Source organism: Eupeodes corollae, chromosome 3 (genome assembly GCF_945859685.1).
Source record: "Eupeodes corollae chromosome 3, idEupCoro1.1, whole genome shotgun sequence".
NCBI lineage: Eukaryota > Metazoa > Arthropoda > Insecta > Diptera > Syrphidae > Eupeodes > Eupeodes corollae.
The window spans coordinates 135,511,108-135,528,579 of NC_079149.1; the positions used below are offsets into that span (position 1 = coordinate 135,511,108).

General features: G+C 31.7%; 2 protein-coding genes across 6 annotated transcripts in view; both read right to left on the reverse strand.

Annotated features, from left to right (window-relative positions):
- LOC129951243 (probable G-protein coupled receptor 158) overlaps positions 1 to 17,472 on the reverse strand; it is a 73,054-nt gene that overhangs the window by 39,038 nt on the left and 16,544 nt on the right. The gene's annotated exons all lie outside the window — the stretch shown is intronic.
- Positions 5,554 to 6,375, reverse strand: LOC129950830 (craniofacial development protein 2-like). The gene has a single exon (XM_056062749.1). The coding sequence runs from the start codon at positions 6,373 to 6,375 to the stop codon at positions 5,554 to 5,556; it is 822 nt and encodes a 273-aa protein (XP_055918724.1).

Below are 17,472 nucleotides of genomic sequence, written 5' to 3' on the forward strand. Positions count from 1 at the left end.
GCTTTATGCTTGAATATCGCATGTTGTAGGTATGTCTATACGATTTCATACACATACAAAAAGCTCTTCAGAATTTATTATTATTTCCCAATAATTCCCTTTAACTGCCTGATTCGTTTTTTATCCAACATTTTCAGCCAATAAATGTTCTCTTCTCCCACTGTCTGCCTCCGTATACCCGTGTATTTTGTGTTTTGCATCGATACGTATAATAAAAATATATCTCCTTAATATCGATTTCTTTTCATCCAAAAAACCATGATTACCACATTTGTTGGAATTTTTGTTTTTTACTTTGTGTCAGAGAGCGATTATTGTGGTCATTTTATAGACCACCGAACCACAAATTTCTGCAAATATTCCAAGGATAAAATTCAGTATGGTACCACCAGGCGTATACGTACTTTTTTTATTATTTTGAATTTGGTATTATAAATTAGGAATATCTGTGGTCCCAATAATGTGATTGCGTATTGATTGCTTAATATATGTATGTATTATTTCAATATATAACAATTTGGAAATATCAAAAAAAGTGCTTGAATCCTTCCACAGAATTTAATGGACTCTTTTGTTTCAGTTGAATTTATTTTCAATTTAAAATTGGCAACCATGTATCCAAAGTGAATCATTAGAGAATGGGAAAACGAGATGTTGTAGAAAAGCTATAAATCTGAATTATTCAGTGTAGTATAAGGACTACTGTGTTTGGTTGTTATGTACGCCTTCAAATAGACAAGAAGAAAAGATGGACTCTTTTTGAAGCATTTTTTGTTTTTGTTGCCTTCGTCGTGTGAAAGAAATTGTAAAACAAAAAAACACCCAACAATGAAACTTAATCGGAGAACACTCTCTTGATGGGTCTTGGGCTTTCTGCGTTCAACAATGACTATACTAGAAAAACACATTTAGAGCATCCCCAAGCCCATACCTACCGCATCTTATCCAATTCACTCTGCGTCTCTGCAGTATACTTGACAATTTGACTAAGAAGTAGAAAATGGGTTACAAGGGCAAAACGGTTAAGGCTCAACAAGCTGAGACACTTGTATTTTTTTTTTCTTCACAAGAATCATAAACTTCTGATGCTTAAACTTTTCTCTTATTCTTTTAGTCTCTCTTTCTTTTAGAAGGTTTACACTTAGGGTATCTCTCTGTATCACTTAAGGGTTTTAATATATTATATTTTAAATGTACATATATATGTATATTTTCAACCCTTTGCCTGGACTTAATTTTTTTTTAATCCTTGATTTTCCCACCAACGCTAAGACTATGAATATGACATTTTAATGGCTACACTTTCTTTTAACCCTTTTTATGAGTACATATGGAATGTACTCTGTGAGCTTTAAAATTACCTTGAAAGGTGTGCCTTTGCCTTTGACAAAATATTAAATTTGACTATGGTCGTAAACTTAAAACGGACATGTACAATTTTGGTTAAAAAGAAATAAGCATGTGTAGGAAATATAATTTGTGAGACATAAAGTAATACAACATTGTGGATTGCAACAAACTTATTAAAAAAATATTTTTTGAAGTTTATAGTTTTTTGTTTGATAATGTTTGAATGGGTGGGTAATTTTTGTATTTTCTCTTCCTAAAAAACTGTTCTTTTTCAAGCCCTACACGTTCACAATTTTATGTATCTCAAGGGAGCATCACTTCTGGGTCAAACTCGAGATTTAATTGCACTACTTGTCAACCAAACCTGGGGGAAACTGTGTTACATAAACGGATTTAATTTGTTATATTTTAACTGAAATGAATAACATAAATTTATTAGTTTTTAAGCTGTTATTATACATTTAGTAAGTTTTATTCCTCTCGTTTTGGTTTTATGACCCACATGTTTATAATTTACCCCTGGTTGAATTAGTTGTGTGGCTCACACTCGAAGAACCTTGGAAATCTTGTTAGTTAAAATTAAAATTTTGCTTTGAAAATTTTGTTAGATTGAAAAATAAGTTTTTCTTAATGTATTCACAGGGTAACATTAAATTCGTCCCCTTGACTTCACTTTACAATTTTGTTTTATTGTTTACTGGTAACATGACCAACACCAACGAAATTACATTTTTTTCTGTCACACAAATAAAATAATATTTTTTTTGAAGAATTTGGTTATTCCGAAATTGAATCTGGCCTTATTCAATTTCATTTTTCTATCACAACGGAATCACATTTTTAAAATATACCCCTCAAAAAGTTCTAAAGTCAACAAAAATTGGAGTGTTTAAAAATATGTTTTTAAATTTTTTAAATTAATTTTTAGTGCTGATTTCGAGTCCAAACTCCAATTTAAACTGTCCGCTCAAGTTTAGAAAATACCAGTTTACAACATTATTTTTTTATATTTTTCAAAAACTTTATAGGGGAAACTGGGGCACATTTGACACTTAATTTTTAAAAGTCTGTTTTTCCGAAGATTATATATGAATTCCAATACTTTTTTATTTATAAGATGCATTGACTATTCTAGATAAGACTCACAGATACATTTTATTGTTATAACAAATGCATCATTTTTTTAAAATTTGTTTAAAAAAAAAGTCATTTTGTCAAAAGTGCCCCGGGCATGGGGAACCTTTGACTTTACGCGGGGAACATTTGACAATTGCAGTTTTATCTCATGATCGTATGCATAAAAAGGATTAGCGGGTGTTTGAATGGAAAGAAAAGTCAAAAATTGTTTTAACGATTTATTTTAACAATATAAAAAACATAAATAAATAAATTCACTTTCTTTAAAAAAAAAAATAACACGTTATAAAACTTCATTTTAAAAACTATCAGTCCATAAGGTCGTTAAGAATTATTCATAGGAACATTTATAAATATCTTATTTAATATAGAGATTGCCGAAGTCAAATTCAAATAAATATTTTTGACGACAACGAGAAGTTGAGGCTGGATTTGTGGGTTGTGGCAGTTTGAATTTGATTTCACTCCTTAAAGCCAAAGAAATATCTTCAACGGCTGGTTTAGTAAAAAGCCAACCTACCAATGATGCTTTTCTTAGATAGTTAACAGTGTAAGTAGAGTTACTGTGGACTTCTGCAATTTCCCCCGCATAGTAAAATGGCTTCTTAGAATTTTCACCGAATTTCACAAGAACATAATTTCCGACTTCCAATTTCTCATCATCTGTAAGCTTATAGTCAAAAAGCTCTGTTCTTTCCATTTCGAAATTATCTTGGTCAGAAATGAAACCGTTAGATTTATCAGATTCGGCATAGGAAACGCTTAGCATAACAATATTAGCACAACAAATCATGTTGGGGCACATTTAACAAATGTCAAATGTACCCCTACTATTAGTCAAATGTGCCCCCTTTGCAAAAGTCAAAGGTGCCCCAAAGGTTTTTCATAACATTTGTAATGTTTTTTTTATATTAATGTTTTGATTTAACAAAATTGGCTTTAAAATATTAATAATTTAGGAACAATGCTATCATAATATTAATTCACAATAACAAAAACTTTTTTATTTTGTTCACGAACCTCTTACAAACCTGTAGTCAAAAATTACATCAAAAATCCCGAAATCACAAAAACACGTGTTACTCGATGACGAGTTGAAGCAAACTGCCAAAGTTCATAACGTTTCTTTATATTATTATTATTATTATTATTATTATTATTCCAAGCTTTATTCACTCATTAATACTTTAAAATTTACAATAATTTTATAATTACCAATTGATTGAATATATTTACATTACATTTAAACAAGTATGTGTACGTAAAATTAATTAAATTACAAGAAACAAATAATTCAATAAAGGTTTAAAACTAATTTAAATATATACATTATTTGAAAAGAGAGGTATAATTTTAGGTTATCTGAGCATAAGCCTCCCCCAGACTTCTCCATCTTCTTCTATCTAGTGCTTCTCTCCAATAAAGTGGGCATATTTTTCGGATGTCATCCTTCCAGCGTTTATGTTGTCCACCTACGCTTCTTTTGCTTTCTAAGGGTATCCATTCGGTTACTAATTTTGTCCATCGATTATCAGGTGTACGTATTACATGTCCTGCCCATTCCCATTTGAGTTTCTTAAGCCTGTGTCTAACGTCTTCAAAATTAGTTTGACTTCTTATATTCTGATGGTTAATTTGCTGGGCAATATGAACGTTCAAAATAGCTCTCTCCATTGTTCTCTGACATGATTGGAGTTTCATTTCAGTGTTTTTCGTGACTTGCCAAGTTTGGCACCCATAGGTGAGGATTGGAATAACTGTTGAGTCAAACACATATTTCCTTGTTTTATTCGAAATATTCAATGTAAGAAGATGCTTAACGTTCCAGAACTGCCTCCAAGCGTTCGTCATTCGCTGCTCTATATCCTTTTTTTCTTTGTCTTTGAATGAGATAATCTGACCAAGGTATGTGTAGTCTTCAACGTATTCTAGTATATTGTTATTAAAACTAACTGGATCATAAGCACCATTTGTCATAATTTTAGTTTTCTGTTGATTTGTTGACAACCCAATATTTTCGCATTCCGAGCATAGTTCGTTTAGCATCGTTTGAAGCTCTTCACTGCTGTTTGCGATAATTATAATGTCATCGGCAAATCGGAGGTTTGAGAGACATTTGCCATTTATCTTCAATCCTTTGTCTTCCCAGTCTAGCTTTCTAAATACTCCTTCTAAGGCTGCGGAAAACAGTGCTGGTGAAATTGGATCTCCTTGCCTAACACCTCGCGATATTTTAAAATCTGATCCGATGCATTCCGTTTTTATGTGGGATGTGCTCCTGTCATACATTTTCTTTAGGATTCGAACTATTTTTTCGTCTACACCTTGATTGAGAAGCGCCTTCCAAATAAATCTTTGCTCTACTGTGTCAAACGCTTTTGCAAAATCGATGAAGGCAAAGTATATTGTGATGTTATACTCTTTGCATTTTTCTATTATTTGATTAACGGTTTGTAGATGGTCTATTGTTGAAAAACCTGATCTAAAACCGGCTTGTTCAAAAGGTTGATTTAAATTAAGAGTGGTTTTCATTCTCTCATATAAACACTTCGCAAAAACCTTGTATATCGATGATATTATGCTTATCGGGCGATAATTGTTGATATCGTCCCTGTTCCCTTTTTTATGTATGAGAATTATTTCCGATTTCGTCCATTGGTCTGGGACTTCCTCGGTGACCAAAACCTGATTGAAAATAGTAGTCAACCAGTTGGCCAGTGAAAAGTTGCCGAACTTTAGGTATTCAGCTAATATCCCATCGTTTCCTTTGCTTTTTTCATTCTTTAAACTATTTATTGCTCGCTCTATTTCACTTTTAAGAAATAGTGGAAAATCTTCTTCCTGGTTTTGTCGCTCTAGAAATATATCATCAGTGTCTACTATGCGTGTTTTGTATAGATCAATGTAGAAGTTTGTAGCTATTTAGTTAATATTCTTCCTTTCGTGAATTCTTTTATCATTATCCGCCATTGCTGTTATCCACTCTTTATAATCTTGGATTGCACACTTTGCCTTTTTTATTGATCTCGTTTCTTCGATTACTGTCTTTAAGAGGTTGTCATTGAATTATTGGATGTCTTCTTGACAACGTTTTTTGATGTTCTTCCTTATATTTTTCAAATCTTGTTTTTCTTGGGCATTTAGATTGGTCTTTTTTCTAATACTATCACGAAGTGCTATCATATTTAGAGTTTCATTCGATAGTTTTTGCTGTTTTTGAGATACAGCAGTGAGAATATACCTGTCTGCAGATTCTTTTATAGTTTTTTCCAATTTGTTATATGCTATTTGAGTAGGTTCATTTAACCTTGATATAATGTTATATCGTTGTTGAAGATCAGCATTATAACTTTTGATTATATCTGTACTTATCGATTTTGTTAATACTTTTCTTGTAGTTTTATGAAGTTGCCTAGTTTTATGGTTGATTAACAACTCCGCGCGTACTATCCGATGATCTGATTCGAATTGAAAGTTATTAAGTACGGACACATCTTTGAGGATTGATTTTTTATTGCAAAGAATAAAATCTATTTGGTTTTTGTACTTTTGGCCTGGTGAATTCCAGGTCCATTGATTTTGCGGTTTCTTTTTAAATAACGAGTTTCCAACTATAAGTTTTTGTTGCCAAATATATTGGATAAGACGACAACCTTTTTCATTTCGATTACCGTAGCCATATTCTCCCATAATGGTTTCTTCGCCATTTTTCCTGAAACCTAATTTGGCATTGAAATCACCGATTATCAGTAAAATCTCTGTTTTAAAGTGTGCTGTTGCTATTTCCAGTGTCTTGTAAAAGCGATTCATCTCGTCATCAGTTGCTTTCTCAGTTGGTGCATAGACTTGTATGATGGATATGTTACAATTCTCTACTTTGACTTTCATTCCTATTATCCTATCGTTAAATCCTTTAATTTCTTGAATATTCTTTTTTAACTCTTTGTTTATAAGGAAACCAACGCCAGGCCTTGTTTAGTTCCGAAGTAAGCAAATATATTTCCGTTGTTGAGTTCTTGTATGCTTTCGCCTTGTCGTCTTACTTCTGCTAAACCGATTATATCCCAATGTATCTTATTAAAATCTGGTAATTATTTTAAAAAAAAACTTCGAATTGAGATTTTTTATTTTAAATAAAAACCTGAAAAAATACTTCTTCTTGATTGTTTTATATCTCTCTAAAATGTTTATATCAATTGTTCTTAACAGAATTAACAATTGCAATAATTGAATTCAGTATTATTATTATTATACCATAAAGTATAATACAATATAATACAGAATTTTGACCATACATTATTTTTAAATACAGCATTTCAATTCGCTTCCTAAAACCCCTTAAAAGTGGTATTCGACTCAGATTTCGTAAGAGTGAAAAAAGATATTCTCGCTATCGTTCAAAAGTAACACTACGAAGTGGAGCAATTAAGTTCCGGGAATTTGTCAATAAAAAACAAGATAATGAAGTTTTAGGAAAAATTTTACTATCGACCCTCACAATAATCTCCCTTTAACTCTACACAACGATTCCAACGTTTCTCCCATGATTGGAAACACCCTTGGTAGTCCTCAGAAGTTAGCCCGTTTAGCACCACGGTTAGAGCTTCTTGGATCTTCTGTTCGTCATCATGATAAGTTCCTTGAGTTGCGACTTCATCTTGGGGCATAGAAAATAGTCGCAGGGAGCAATATCGGGGCTATATGGGGGTGAGGTAACGTTGGGATGCGAGATAACAGATCCTCGCAAATCGATTTCGGCATTTGTTTTTGTTCATGGGTGAGAACTTTAGGCACCATCTTTGCGCAGATCTTTCGCATGTTCAAATTCTCGTGTAACATCTTGCGAACCGTTTCTTAGTTGATGTTTAACTCGTAAGACAATGCACGAATGCTTAGGCGATGGTCAGACGTGGTCAACATGCGTAAACGATCAACATTCGTACATTTTGATTGTTAAAATTTTTCCTAGCTTTTTTTGTTTTTGCTCATATCGGGAAGTATTGGACCAAGATTTCTAGAGCTCTGAATATCTTTAATTTTTTTGACTTATTAGTTTTGTTTTCTGTAAAAAAAAACTGATATCGCTCTGCAGCGCAAAAATAAAAAGACAAGAGGCTGATAACTTCCCATCCCGTTTGTCGAATTGTCTTGTTTAAAAGTTTGTAGGTTTTCGTGTTTTGTGAAAAAAGTTGTCACTTGAATTATTCTAAAAAAATTTTAAATTACCAACAATATTTTTCGTATAAATAAATAGTTTAGTTTGAAAATCAAGTTTTATTAAGTAGATTTTAAGCCGAAAACAAATATTTACCAATTTAAGTACCATTTCTTAAATTTTTACAAATTGGATGAATGAAATTAATTTGAGAGATATCAAGAACAGAACATCAATTTTTACCAAATTTGCGTATCTACTATTTTTTTTTGTATGAAATAATGGACTGTTGGATTTGAATAAAAAAACTATTGAATATCGAAAACAATATTTTCTATGAAATAAAAAGCGTTTAAAGACAATATTTTTAATTTTTGAAAAGCTATTTGAGTAGTTAATAAATTTTTACCAACTTTTATAAATTTCTTTTTTTAGGTTTTTATTTTTTGTACCTAAAAATTTCAATTCGATTTTTCCCAACATTTTTCAGAATGTTAAAAACAATAATTCTTATAAGTTAAACTAAGATGGAAGCCATAATCTCACATTGTTGAAAAGATATTTGAGCCGAAATTCAATTTTTACCAACTTTGAGTAATGTTTTTTTCTGGTTTTTATTAAAAAAAACTGTCCAGATTTTAAAAACGTTATTCTTCGTTGCACAAAACTGTTTTGGTGATAAAATCGTTTTGCATTCGTAAAATTTTCGAGGTGACAATTTTTTTTTTTATTTTTTTTGATTTATAAAAAAACGTTAGTTGGATCTTTTCCAAAAATATGCTGATTTGATATCACGTTACAATATATAATATAAAATTTAATTCAAGTCTCTAGCGTTTTTGGTTCGTAATATTTTTAGGGTTAACCAACATTTTTATCTTTTTTTTAAACTGCTTTTACCATAGCAAAAACCAAAACCATCCTCGCAATTTTCTTGAGAGCCCTTTCTGCATCTTTCTGCCTTATTGTCTGTATAACAACATTTATTTGAAGTCGATATCTCTTTTGGTTCTTGAGCTATGGATGACGAAAAATCGTCGCAAAGGTACGGACGTAATTATTTATTCACTTATTAATAAACTATTATCGCTCTTCAGCGCAGTAATAAAAACAAGATGATCATAGTTTTGTTAAATTAGGAAGAGCTATTCCTGCTGTCAATAAAACAAAAAACACACTTTACAGGGGTTGTTGAAAAAACATAAAAATACCTAGGCTCAACTTTTTTGTAGACTTGAAACTTGTTTTCATTATGCATCTTTGTAAGTACCACAATCCGAAATATGATTCACATTCATCATTTAAATATCTAGAACACCTGGAACCGGATACAATTCAAAACAAACTTCTCAAAACTGTTTTTAGGAGCATTTTTTCAAAAGAACTTATTTCAAACAAAGACAAAAGTTACCTCAAACAACATTTGAAATGCGCTTTAATAAATCTCAATACAATTTTCAAGAATACTTCTTACCATAATAAGAAAAACAAAAACTTTGTTGTGTATTTTCCGTATCATCTTCTTCCAATATAAACAAAATTTCAAAACATAACAAAGCTTTTGTAAATTCTAGCCACAAATCATCACCCTTTTTGTGTGTGGTATAAAATGAATAACTTGAAGGATTTGTGGAAAGGGGGGCGGGAGGTATTACTCCTTACCCGTCAAATATAAAGTATAAAAGTCAAATATTTAGGGTGGAAACAAACTATACTCTTAGCAATAGTAGAATAAAGGGGAGGCTACATCGACAAGTAAAGTAGTAACAGAAGGTAAAATGAGGTTACAGAGTACAACCCCACATCATAACGTCTATAAAACTATATACGTTTCTCTTCACAACCATCATATACATATAGAAGATCGTTGACCGAATATTTTTGGGGTAAAATGTTTGCCATTTTCATCGGGTTTTAATGTAGGGAGAACCTACTTCCGTTTTTGGAATGGGACGGACTATGCATTCACTCTTTTTTGCCATCCCTATTTCCCTTCTGTGCCCTAAAACAATATTCAAGCAGACATTGTCAGTGAAATAATAAAAATTATTATTACTTCGTGTATGACGAAATCTCTGTCAAATTGAGGAGGAAAAACCCTCGCTCGGAGGCAGATGGTATCACCACCAAATTGCAGGGGTGGTGACACCGCACCGGATGCCGTGTGGTGCGGTGCTATGGATTTATGTGAGGGGTGGAGGTTAAGTATAATTCGAAAGTGTATTCATCGATTGATATGCTGTTGATGCGGAATATCTTTTGCGATACACTTCAATCCGCTCGCATATTGGCAGTTATCGGGTGGGGGAGGGAAGGGATATAGGGTTTAGGGTGTACATTGTATAACCTCAATCTGTATCCTCAAATGTTTAACATTTGCAAATCTACAGGAAATGGAATCGATTTTACATGTGACAAACAGCAGAAAATACTGTGTACAATTTGTTTTGCTTTTCGTGTGTTTTTATTTTCTTTTTTTTTCGAATTGGAGCCTTGCTTGGAGCCTTTTCTACCCTCATTTTTATTTTTGGTGGTTTTTGCCTTGTGGATTATTATTATTTGAGATTTTGGTTGAAATCGAGTGTGCGGCTGGGGCGCTAAGGGATTTGAGTTTTTGGTGTTTTGGTTTTATAGAGGGTCATAAAATCAATTTTAGAATTGAGCTTGCATTTGTGATGTAGTTGAATAGGTTTAGTATTAAAAAATAATGACTTTGGTCAGGTGGTGGCGTATAGACGGTAAAGATAATAGGGAGGTTCATATGAACGAGTATGAATTTTGTGTGTAATTTGACCTATACACTCGTAATATAACCAATAACGATCGGTTATTGAAATACACGTTATTTTGGAATTTATGCTGAAAATTGTGAGAGAAGAATACGTTTATATGAATATAAATATGTACACACATATATACCCCATTGCAATGAATTAATAAATCATGAGGTAACAAACGGTTTTTACTTAAGTCAGTAAAAGAGTTTTTAATTGGTAATGTATAACTAGCGTAGTAATACAAGTACTTTTAATTTTATATTTTAAGTTGGCATCAGTGACATTTTCAACTAGTGAAAAGACTTTAGTTTGAAGGGGTGTGTTCAGAGAAATATTGCAATAGACGAGTTCAGTTTTTTTCTTAATAGCGAGTCTGCACATCTGCGGTTTTGTAACTGACTTTAAAATTGAACTTTATCTAAAGTTTTTGATTAAATTCGTTCGAATTTTATTTCAACATGAATCCATCACGGTTTTTGAAATATATGTATTCAACCTTTTAAAATTCGAACAATAAACAATATTGGCAATATCAAGGATTTGTAAATTGATGAACAAATTCGTGTTTTTAAATCTATAACCTCTATCTTTAATACTCCATTAAATAATTTCGGTTTACTTACTTTTTAAAAACTTTTTAAAAAAGTTTATAATCCTTACTAGCAGTGTCTATCCTACATAAACCAAAAAGGGACGTTAAACTATATCTATTACAGCTTGTTTTTGAAAGAAAAAGGTAAAAAATATATGAAGATAATTTTTGTTCTTATAGCGAATCTATCTTCTAAACAAGACAATGTCATTCCAAGTTTTTAAAAATATATTGAAGAAATATATGATAATTGTTAGCATTATGTTGGTATTTTTAAATGTAGGCATAGCTGAAATCGGAGTGCGAGTTAAGAAGAAAAATTAAAACTAAAACGTACATATTTTTCAAATCCATGAAAGCACAACATTCTAGTATTTTCAAAATTTCGTATGGAATCAAATAAAGACTCATGTGTAAGTCATTTCATAACAAATGACGCTTTCTTAAAACAAAGTAATATATTGAAATAATTCAAACTGCATCAAGAACTTTAACTTTAGCTTTACAAAATCATATTCAATTTGTTTAAACAATTGTGTGTTATTTATTTATTTATTTATTTATTCTTCTCTACGATATACATCAACAGATTTGATAATTAAATAAAACAATATATAGATATATAACATATATAAAAGTTTTTAAGTTGTATTAAATTTGTGTGTTAAATATGCTAATAATAATTTTTAAAAACAATCTCTTAACAAACTTATATCTTGAACATAGTAAGCATTATTAAATAATTTACAGCTATGACTTAAAGGTTCACGCAATTCATAATTAGTTCTATGTGAAACTTCGAATAATAAGGGCCTCAATCTTAATGATCTTGAAGGAGCATAAATATTTATCAAAAAGCAAGCTAGAGCAATCAATGTAATTACACAAAACATCCCGAACAAACATTATACTATACTCGTACATTTCTCTACGCGATTCAAGAGATTGCATTCCTAATAAAAGACACTTTGAACGATAAGAAAAATGAACAATATCAACATTTTTAAAAAAATGCTCAAAGAAAAATGCAAGATGTTTTTCTGCACTCTTTCAATCTTAGTTATATCAGATTAAGTTGTTGGATTCCGCACAACGCAACCATATTACAAAGTAGGTCTAACAATACTAGAATAGATAGATTTTAAAGTACATGGATCAGAAAATTCTAAAGAATTTCTTTTCATGAATCCCAACAAACAATTTGCTTTTGAAATTGTAGAATTTATGTGAAGTTGAAACGTAAGTTTACAAATTTATTAAGATCATTTTGCATAAGCAAACGATCAGCAGAATTAGAAATAATTGCGAAAAACTTAATGTCATCACCAAAGATGAGACATCTGCAAAATTTTAAAATGGCAGGCATGCCATTTACAAGAAGTAAGAACATAGGATGTCCCAAATGACTCCCTTTAGAAACACCAGAGGTAACAATTATTTCCTTAGAACAAATGTCATCTACAACTACCATTTGCTTACGACCAAACAAGTAAGATTTAAACCAACCAATCAAAGGTTCAGAAATTTCACAGCACTCAAGTTATACCCTAGCTCTTGAAACACAACACTGTATTATATAATTTTTCCATTTCAGAAAGACTTCTTTCAAAATCTTGGTCTTTTAGGAAAATAATATATAATGTGGTATTTCAATTCATATCGACAAATTCTTTTGGAAAATTATTATGGTTTTTAAGGCAGAAAAAAAAACTTTATTTTGTTAACTATTGTTATAAAATTCTATAATATATTGTTTGTTTTTTAAAATTGAATAACATTTGTCGCACACATTTAATGAATTTTGATTAACGTTCAGTCAGTCAAGTGTAAACGAAGCATAAAATAGAATAAATAACAACGAACACACCCTTCAGTCTGCCAAAATGTATTCATTTATTGTTTGCTTCACTTTACTGCCTCCTACATTTCACAATCCGAAACTCCATCTTCACTGAAATATTTGTACAGGCTACTAGTTTCCGTCTTTATTTTTTTTTCCTTAAACGTTAATTTTGGTCATATTTTTACACTTTGTCTAAAAATGTCGATACCTCGATCAGAAGAAGCCTTATCTGGAGGAGTAGCCTGAATTTTTCCAACATGTTTGGGTTTATATTTGCAATAACGAAATAACTTTGGTCTTCAAGTATTGACCATCATTTTGGGCTTATCGGCGAGGTTTAAACAATTATCTTCATATTTCTGCACATTATGGTTGTGCTATTAATGAACGAAAAAGTCCATAATCATGGCTCTAAAGCAGTCACCATTTTTAAAGAAATACGGACCAATCATTCCAGCAAACCATAAAGAAAACGGTGTCTCAGGAATATCATCACTCCAAACATAGCAATTTTGTTTATTGTGCGTAAAATTTTTACCCTTTTATACTGACTATTAAATACGCGATACGTATATCGAACAGAACCATGATTTTAAAAATTAATTTGAAAATTTCGAAGCGATGTTTAGGCGTCAAGCTATTCATGTTTAAATGACAAATCCAACTAAAAATCTATCGCTTAACAACTGCAGATATGGACTGCAGTAAAAATAGTGTTCCCCACTAAAAGTTCTACACCTCTAAAAACAATTTCATTGTAAAGGTTGTTTCAGATAAGGTATTTGAAATGAAGTTCTAGAATTCATCTAAAATGTACCCTAATCTTTTTGTCATGTTCTTCTAATCATGAATGGAGCAAATAATAAGATCTCCTGTCTTAGAAATGGATGAGCTTCTAATGGATCTGTTTCCTTCTCACATATTTTACCAACGTATCATTACGTAGCAAAATGTCACAGCCGTTTATCGTAGAAATGTCACTTTCTAACTATTTAAACTGCCAAAATAGTACAGTATTATGTACTTTGTTCGTCTCATTTAATATTAATCGACAACTTAGGCTATGTGCATACTTCATGAATTTATTCCCAAAAGCAAGACATATCTTGTATATCCTATAGTCTGCCGTAGTTGAATGACATAAAAGAACCATTATTTAACGCTTAGCATCGTTAATATTTCCGGTAACATCACAAGAACTCACATGGAATCTACTCGTATATATATATGATGTTATATCACTTCTAGCGTCGTCGTCGTCGTCGTCTTTCGTTGCAAATACTGTAAGCAAGTGGGGGTAAATAAGCTTAAAGGTATGTAGATAGGTAAACAAACTGTGAATAATCCTTGTTAAGAGTCATTGAGCACATTCAAGGAGTGGGACTATGTGAGACACATAGTTCGTAGGTACGAGTACATATAGTTGCCTAATGTCTACACTACATAGTATTACCTTTGATATTTGCTAAAAGAATTAACAACCCACAAAGTCAGCACTACGATGCATATAAACAAAAAGTCCTATATGTCCCATTCTGGACGTTCTATCGTCCTAAACCTAAACGACTATAAAGCTGAGTTGATTTAGCGTAAGCGTAAGGTGAGAGAGATACATTGCTGAATTAATTTTCAAAATTGAATGCTCCAATTCGAAATTAAGTTCTCTTTTCGATTCTCATAGCATCAGAGACTATGAAGGTATGCATAAATGATAATGAACAAAAGCGTTCATTATTCAAATTGAAGAATGTGGTGAGGCAAAATATAGCTCATCTTGCAATTCTTAGTTAAATTTTGTCCATCAGATAAACTCTCTCTCACTGAGACTGACCATTTATATGTTGAAAACACCAAACCCAGCTATACAGCTACAGCTCCAATCTCCAGCATGGATAATACCCTTAGGCCAGTTTGTATACTGCCAGTTATACAAATGTTGACAATGACACTATGAATATTTAAGCTGCCGGAAACGGAAAGTGTGGTGATATTACAACAGAACAGGCAGCATGGGAATCCATAGTAACAACGAGTATATTCCTGATGATGAATTTTAAATACCTACTTTGTATACTCTGAGTTATCTCGTTCTTTGGAAAATGTGAACGATAAAGAAGTAATTAAGGAAATAAATGGAGTAGGTTTGGTTAACCACATAAAGTTTTGGTGGTTAAGGCTTAGCAGATAATATTACTTTTGAAATAAATAATAAAGCATGTTAGATACATAATATACATATAAACATAGGAATATATTGCAGAACTCTTATATCATATAAATTTATTATAAGACCCTTAATATTTAATTAAAACGCCTTTACTCTGCCAATGAGAATTTACAGTTTTTGCCATAACAATGCTAGGGAATTTTTAGTGTATTAAGCTTGTTTAAGAATATCAAAATTATTTTAAGGGCCAGCCGTAAAAAAAAGGGGTTAATATGGGGTGAATTTTTAAGAATTTGAAAACTAAAAATAATACTACAAGACAGAAATATTATTGGGATGAACTTATTAGCTTTTTCCCGGTAAATAATAAAATGACATTTATTTTTTCGTTAGGAAAGTTTAATTTGCCATTACTTTTGCAAATAAATCTGACCAACAGTGGCTTGAATATTGGCTTCAAATGTTTCAAAAGTTGCTAATGGTTTGTGGGCATAAACCAATAACTTTACAAGCCACATGGCACCAACAATTTATTTTTCGCACTAAATGTGTATTATATAGCTAAGAGAGCTGAATGACAAGTCTAGGCGCTTTAGTTTTACAAACAACAGGGCTCACCAGGCACCGTTAAGGCGGGTCTTTTTTTCTTTTGCAAAGAATTAAGGACCCCACCTCACAAAAAAGACAATTTTAATAGCTTAATGAAGAATCCATACAACCAAAAATAAACTTTATCACTTAAAGTTCTGTCGTTAAACGATTCATGACGAATTGTCAAACATCACTGAACAAGTATATAAACGCAGTTTGACATTTTCAACCGTCCACCCATAAAAAATAAATATTGAAACTTCTCAGGTCTCTTAAAAAGCACAACTCTTGGCTCAGAAAATTTTAAATTGGTGATAAGTTTATGTCAAAAACTTAACGAATATTTTTGGTATGGAAAGAAAAGTCATAATATTCATAAATTTGAAAGAAAAACTAACCTCCTAAACACATCCCTGCAAAATAAATTAAGGATTTGATATTTGAAATAGCGTTGTTGACATTTCCAGTGACAGCAAATATTAAATTAAATTAGGAAAAAGTGAGCGTTCTATTGGTACTTATATAACTTCACTAACTTTTAATAATTTAATAATATTTTTTAAGTCTTGTTGGTTCCCTCGGCGATAAGGTCGCAGGCTTTTGTTTGCTTCAATTTAATAAAATATGGATCAGCCTGTAATACAAATAGAAATTTCGATTCGTGTCGAATTCAATCATTAATTTTAACGAAACTTAACGAATCACACTTGAATGGGATTATGGTTCACTTGGGCGTGCATAAATGAGCTAAATAAAATTATATAGTTGAACCTTCACTGAACCAAGAGTGAAATAATATCCCACAATTGTGCAACTGGCTCAAATTCTCTGAAATCTTATCTCAAAATAATCCGGATCTGACCTAAGAACATGTTCTTATATAAATCATACATCATCGCACACTTTCCCTTATGTTTGGGGATACATTTTTTTCTGGCAGAGCATATCCTGAATTATTGCTAATATCCTGATGTAGGTACTGGTTCATACACACACACATTATGACCTGTCAGATAACCTTAGAAATGCACCTTCAACTAACCAACATTCAATTGCTTAAATGAAAAGTGACATTCTACCGACAAAAAGTTTGTGCTCCCAAGAAATTGGAAGAAACAACCACCTACATATAAATATATATGATTGTTTGTATATACATTTAATTGAATTGGAGATGTTATTTTTCCCCTTCAGTCGAACTTTAATCAATTTTTCCTTACCTCCCTTTACTTGGAGTGCAAACAAAAAAGACGGGAAAAAGGAAAAGATATAAATTCGCAGAGTCGTAGTCGGCTCTCCCTTATATATGTATGTATATAAAGGACATTCCAATATTCTACTAACTTATAAGTATATTGAATCTCTTCCAAGGAGATTGAACGGAAGGGTTTTCTAATCGATTGAAATTATTTGCTTTGTAGACATTTTCCAGTTCAGTTCAGTATTGGTAGCAATTGTACCTATGTTCTTATACAGTGGTACAGAGTACACCATCATCCAACATCCTAAATGCTCTTTTACATCGTTGTCGTCGTTTTGTATAAGGACATGGTTTTAGCTGTATATACATAATATAAATCATACTATATAATATAATATATGTATGTATATGTATGTGTACATTTATGGGTTTTGAGCAACAGGAAGAGGAACGAATCACGAGTACCAGACGACGACGAACGCTTAATGCTGAATGGATTGAAATCGAATATGGTACTGACAAAATAAAAGCTACTCTAGTATGAAACTGAAATGCGCCAATTCACATGATTGCACTACCAGCAATACCAGGACCCAGCCAGCACCCAGCATTAACTCTAAGGAAGGTTTTATTCGTTTCCAGGAAATGGTTGGCAACAA

Excerpts from the sequence above, each read along its gene's own strand:
- LOC129950830 (XM_056062749.1), bottom strand. The coding sequence starts at position 6,375 with ATGAAAGTCAAAGTAGAGAATTGTAACATATCCATCATACAAGTCTAT.